Source organism: Hemiscyllium ocellatum, chromosome 19, assembly GCF_020745735.1.
Source record: "Hemiscyllium ocellatum isolate sHemOce1 chromosome 19, sHemOce1.pat.X.cur, whole genome shotgun sequence".
In the NCBI taxonomy this organism is placed as follows: domain Eukaryota; kingdom Metazoa; phylum Chordata; class Chondrichthyes; order Orectolobiformes; family Hemiscylliidae; genus Hemiscyllium; species Hemiscyllium ocellatum.
This window is the reverse complement of record NC_083419.1, coordinates 57279175-57285204: the sequence shown is the minus strand read 5'-3', so window position 1 is coordinate 57285204 and position 6030 is coordinate 57279175. Positions and strand designations below refer to the sequence as shown.

At 37.4% G+C, this 6030-nt stretch overlaps 1 protein-coding gene across 3 annotated transcripts in view; it reads right to left on the bottom strand.

Moving 5' to 3' along the window:
* Positions 1-449: 449 nt before the first annotated feature.
* LOC132824992 (protein FAM3C-like) overlaps positions 450-6030 on the bottom strand; it is a 52090-nt gene continuing 46509 nt past the window's right edge. For all 3 annotated transcript variants that reach the window (XM_060839946.1, XM_060839947.1, XM_060839949.1), the window contains 3 exons: positions 5800-5884; positions 3541-3667; positions 450-2334 (listed from right to left, as the gene is read on the bottom strand). In XM_060839946.1, the coding sequence (XP_060695929.1) occupies positions 2245-2334; positions 3541-3667; positions 5800-5884 (302 nt within the window). In that variant the 3' untranslated portion in view covers positions 450-2244. The remainder of the gene's footprint in view (positions 2335-3540; positions 3668-5799; positions 5885-6030) is intronic.

The window sequence follows — 6030 nt, the reverse complement described above, 5'->3', positions numbered from 1 at the left end:
CTTATCAATTCATATCATTCCTGTAATCAGAACTGTACCCAATACTCTATCTAGTGCTTTATATAGTTCTAATTTAGCCTCCCTGCTCTTATATTCTGAGCAAAATACCCCATTTTATTGCTTAAATCACCTTGTGTACCTGTCTGCTGACATGAAATTCACTGTGCATTGCCCTCGCCTCTTTGCCCTCCCAAAATACCCCTCACTTCTTTGGTTTGAACCTTTGCCACCCACCTTCCCACTCCATTGATATCACCCTAGCTATGCATTCCTCTTCCTCAATCCTGTCTCAAATTTGTGTTATTTATGAAGCCCCCTACAGTTAAGCAATTGACGTATATCTGAAAGGTAAGGAACTTAGCAACAAGTTCTGTCCATGGAGGAGAAAATAGACTGACTTTGCCACTGACACGTATGTTTGAATGCTAAAGGTTATAGTAAAGCACACAGAAATTTCAAATTTATTTATTTTTCTCTATATTACAGTCTTAATTTGAATTCCATTTGAGCTCCATTTTTAAAACTCATTACAATGTAAAGGCGGCCAAATTGTACACACTACTTCTAATCTTTTACAATGCAGAAAACTTCTGACTTAGAAAATGAGTGGAAAATTCCATGCCCCTTCCAGATAACACAAGTAAACATTTTGTTTTACCTCTATTTACATTTGCCTTCTGTATGGAGAGATGGTTTCTAAATATTTCATCAATATTCACAGTTAAACAGTTGCTTGCTCGCAATCACACGAGAAAGTGACGAACCTAACATTTTGTACACAGGGGCTGGAGACTTTTTAAAGTGAACAGAATCAAGCAAAGAAGCAATCACACTTTACATTGAAGAGCTTGTGTTAGCATCATTACAAAAGTGCATAGTGGCCTTTGTTGTAATTTGTCTGCACAGAATTTTCTCAATAGCCAATTCTAAAATGGTCTAGACAATTATTCACATAATGGAAAAGAAAGGTAATTGGTCCTGAACAAAGTTCTTCCACAGAAGATTACTGCTAAGTCTGCCTTCTCTTACACTTCAATTTATACTACACACCAAGGTTCAAATTGGAACACTGAGGCCTTTGGATTTCTGTCATTAGATATTTGCACTTTTTGTTTGGTAACTTATTAATATTATCTGTTGCTGCAGATGTATTTTAAAAAGACATTTCCTGTATGAATTGATTCCCCCTCGTGTTAGATAACAAATCTCTTGCAGACATTTGGACCAGTGTTCTCCAGGAATGTCAAATGTTAATTCTAAACACAGAAAATGTTGACAATCGCTCTACTAAAACTGATGAGCTTTGCTTAACATGGCAAGGTACTAACTATAAAGGCTGTACTTCATTGTAAAAGCAACACAAAATTGCTGTCTTGGTGGTCAGCATCAAAATGTATCTTTTTCTAAATTGCTTCTATACCCACAAGGTTATTTAAAAAACATACAAAAAAAATTCAAATAAATAAATAATCCCAAACATGACCTTTCATGTATCACAACCTAAATTCACTCATTTAGAAAAGTGTAACCAGAACTTATCACAATGAAAAGATTTTTTTAAAAATTAAAGCGAGTACGCTGGGTTCTTTTGCAAGTATTAAGAATTAGGGGATCATCTACTTTAGTAACAATAAGTTATTATAATTTCTATTAATTGGTTGATGACAGTCATTTCTTAATACTGCTGTAAAACTTAGGCTTTAACCCATTAACTTTCCAAGAACAATTTCAAGTACAAAGAAATATAGTTCATTGGCCATGATGCATTGTATTTTCGCAGACTAGTGAACTGCAACAGAAATAATGACTGAAATTCAGCCTCTGGGAAACATAATAGACAGCTAATTTCTGATTAATTTTACTCCCAATCATTGTAAATTGTCTGAAACAAATTTCTGAGTGAATCAATCTTAAAACTTTGAGCAGACTTGTGACAAACCAGCTGAACACTATTTGTTACAAAGAAAGAACATTAAATTCTTCATTCAAATATAGATGCCAAATTCAGATACTAGAAGATTCAGCAGATTCTTTGTTTTAAACAAAATTTAAGCAAAAGCCTTACTGGACCAACTCCAAGCATTTTTAAGAAAAATAGCTGAACTCCCATTCCCGAGCCAAGATACTAAGTTTCCAATTAAATCCATAATTTTAGAATAACATTGGCTTTGAGAAATAAACAACACAAAACAAAGAAAATCATAAACTCAAAATATAACATTTTCACTGTCGAGTAGATGGCTTTTAGTCTTTTTTCTGGGGAATACATCCTTCCATTTCTAAAACTTCGGGCCAGCCTTCATATTTATTTGTATTTTTATTATTCTTTATGATCTGTAAGTGGAAAAGATCTACATTAGAATCAGAATGCAAACCAATGATTGAAACTATCACGCGTGCATATCTGCTAATCTGCTTTTTCAAAATGGAATTCGGGTTTGATTTGAGTGAATTTAAAAAAGTTGCCATTCTTCATGTGAATCTGTAAAGTGCAAACAGTCAGTTAACTTGTGAGAGCAAAGTCATCAATCTGATCCTAACAGCTCTTACTGAACACTTATAGGGATTCAGTGGGGATAGATGAAATGTAACCAGGCACACAATTGCACGCAATACTTCTAGGTCAACAAAGGTGGAACATAGAAACATTGTTGGAGCAGTGGAAGGTATCAAATGTAGTGCTGGTCAGAGATTAAATCCAGGAAGCATATGTTGTTGTGTGGCTTACTTCCTCACCAGGCATTTACCTGCTGAGCTGAAACATCATTTGCGATCAGAGGTTTATTCCCAATCAACTACTTACCTCAAAATATTAATGTGCTGTCTTTCTGATCAGCATGAAAGGTGAGCAAAGGCTATGCTACTCTGGAGTTTAACATTTCACTGTGTTTCAAAATTGAAACAGTGTTCAAACATGCTCAGTGTTCACCGAAAAGATATGCACTGATCTTTTTGTTGACAGCCTTTATTTAGCAGAGAGGGATTCAAGTTGGAATGTGTTTAATCTCTCTCTTTATACGATAAAGGAAAACTTACCTTAAAATATTCCAAATTGTACTCGCATGTAAACCGGTCTTGCTCTTGTGCACTCTTTTCATGAATGTGAGTTCAATTAAAAGTACATACATAACACTCTGCTAAGTGCAGATATAAATATTGAAGAAAATTCCCAACAAAACTTTTTTTCTTCTTTATTCTAACTATACAGTCTGTAATTTATTTCTCCAACAGCACAACAAACCAACAGGGAGCATGATTGAGTGCAGCCACCAAGAAACTGCCACTGCAGAGAAAACTCAGCTTATTAAACAAAATCGCTGAAAATGTGTTGCTGGTTAAAGCACAGCAGGTCAGGCAGCATCCAAGGAACAGGAAATTCGACGTTTCGGGCCAGAGCCCTTCATCAGGAATGCAGACCTCACTTTTTACTCTTATTAAACAAAATAACATGTCTCATTGAACTTATAGATTAAGGGAAACAGCACAGAATTTAAGTAGTCAGTTTTTTTTTAGAAAGGAAAGCAAAGGCACTTCTTTTACCTGCTCAAAAGGACTCTTTGATTGAATCCCTTTTGCACCAACAAAAATCCAGTTGTCTCTGAAGGCAACATTTGAGATGGAGGAACTTCCCAAGTCACTGACAAGTTTCCGTGCTTCATCGTTAAGTCTGCAGCAAAAAAAAACTCCTTTAAAATCAAGTGAACACAATTTGCTTTTGACGGAGTTAAGTTAGGTTTACTGAGCACAAACGCTTAGTTCAAAAGCAGGTTAATGTGATTACAAGAATGTTTTCTCCCTGCTCCCCAACCAAGGGCAAAACGTATACTGCTGAATCATCAAGGTACAGCATCAACACCTAACACTGGGAGATTTGGGGTGATGTTTAATACAAACTGCTACTGAACTGCAAAATTTTATGTCCGTATGGAAAAAGGTGCACAGGTACTATTTAGGAGCTACACAGGAACCATTTTTTCCTTTGGAAAAAACTCCTGATAAATGAACATGAAACCTTTACCACATAGAAACAAGAGGAACAGATGCATAGAAGCACCTCCACCACCTGCAGTCTCCACTCCAAGTCACACACAATCTGGACTTGAAACCATATTATCATTACTTCGCTGTTAGTAGGTCAAATTCCAGAAATGCCTTTCCTAACGGGTGTCCTACCGTTCAAATCTCACGGGCAAGAGAATGGGCAATAAATATTTGTTTAGAAAGTGAAACCCTTATCTCTTGATATAAAGAAAAAATGTAGGCAAAATGCCAAACAGAGAACCACAACGGTGGAATTAATTTTAAAGTTTTGTGGCTTTGCTTAATATTGGGATTCTAAAATCCCTAGAGTGGAAGCAGGCCATCAGCCCATTCAGTCCACATCGACCCTTCCATACCTGCCCCTACCCCAATCCTTGAAACCCTGCATACCCCATAGCTAACCTACCTAGCCTCCACATCCCTGGACACTATGGGAAATGTAGCATGGCCAATCCATCTAATCTGTCCATCTTTGGACTGTGGGAGGAAGCATAGATAGTCATGGGGAGAACCTGGGTCCTGGTGCTGAGACACAGCAGTGCTAACACACAGCAGTGCTAACCACTAAGCCACTGTGCCACCCCAAATTATCCTTGTAATTATGCCTCTTTTATCTGAAAATGAATTTCAAATTTTTGTTTAATATACTCATTCACTGGATTAGGGCGTCACTGGATAACCAGCGTTTATTGCCAATCCCAGCAGGCAGTTAAGAGTCAACCACATTGCTGTGGGTCTGGAGTCACATGAAGGCCAGACCAGGTAAGGACAGCAGTTTCCTTCTCCAAAAGGACATTAGTGAACCCGATGGGGTTTTCCAACAATCAACAATGGATTCCTGGTCATCACAGGCTTTTGATTCCAGAATTTATTGAATTCAAATTCCACCATCTGTTGTGGCAGGATTTGAACCCAGGTCCCGAGAACATTATTTGGTCTCTGGGTTAAATGTTCAGTGATAATACCACTAGGCCATTGCCAAATTTGTCTTGGCTATTATTTAAACATATGGGGGAGGGGTTTCTCCCTTTCACACATGGTCAGAAATGATTGTTTGGGTGGACAGCACAGGAGAAATGTCAGGCAAGGCTCCGAGTGTGGGACTGTTGCAACCGAGATCATTACACATAGGCCAGGAGAAAAACATTTGCAGTCGCCTCTTTTAAATCACTTCTTGAACAAGAGTAAACACCTCTACTGCTACGCAATCTTTAAACTTATTTCCCATTGCAATTTCTTCCTTTACCCCTTCCATCATCAATAAAGTGCAGATTTACAATACCCACAATATTCCTGATGTATATACTTATGCCCCATCTAAGACTGACTTATCCATTTGATTTTTAGAGTTTGTAAATCTTCATATCACAAAGGCCATTTACAAAATTTAAACATACATTATATAAATTGTGGATGCATTTTAAAAAAGGAGATATTTTTTCATGGAAACTATAGTTCCAAGTAATAGGAGTGAGCGAGACAGAGAGAGGGAGAGGGAGAGGGAGAGAGAGAGACAGAGAGACAGAGAGAGAGAGAGAGACAGAGAGACAGAGAGAGAGAGAGACACACACAGAGTGAGTGAGAGAGAGAGAGAGAGAGACACAAAGTGAGAGAGAGAGAGACAGAGACAAAGTGAGAGAGAATGCTTGAAAAATGGTTGAGTTGACAAGATATTTCTCACAGCAGGTCAGCATTAAATTAAACCACTGACTAAACCGACAAACACCTTAATTCATAAAGGAATAGGTAATCACTAACTTGGTTGCACTATCATCATAGGTAGCCATAAGCACTACTGTTCCATCCTGCAAGGACTTCAGGAAATCAATGAAAGGTTTCACATCTGTGGGAAGAAAAAAAATGATACGTAGATCAGCATTCACAGTATCTACATTTACCCATACGGATCCAAATATTTATCTATAATTTGAAGTACAGCATTTAAAGCAAACCATATTCATGTAGTAGTAAAAGAGAGGGAGCATCCAG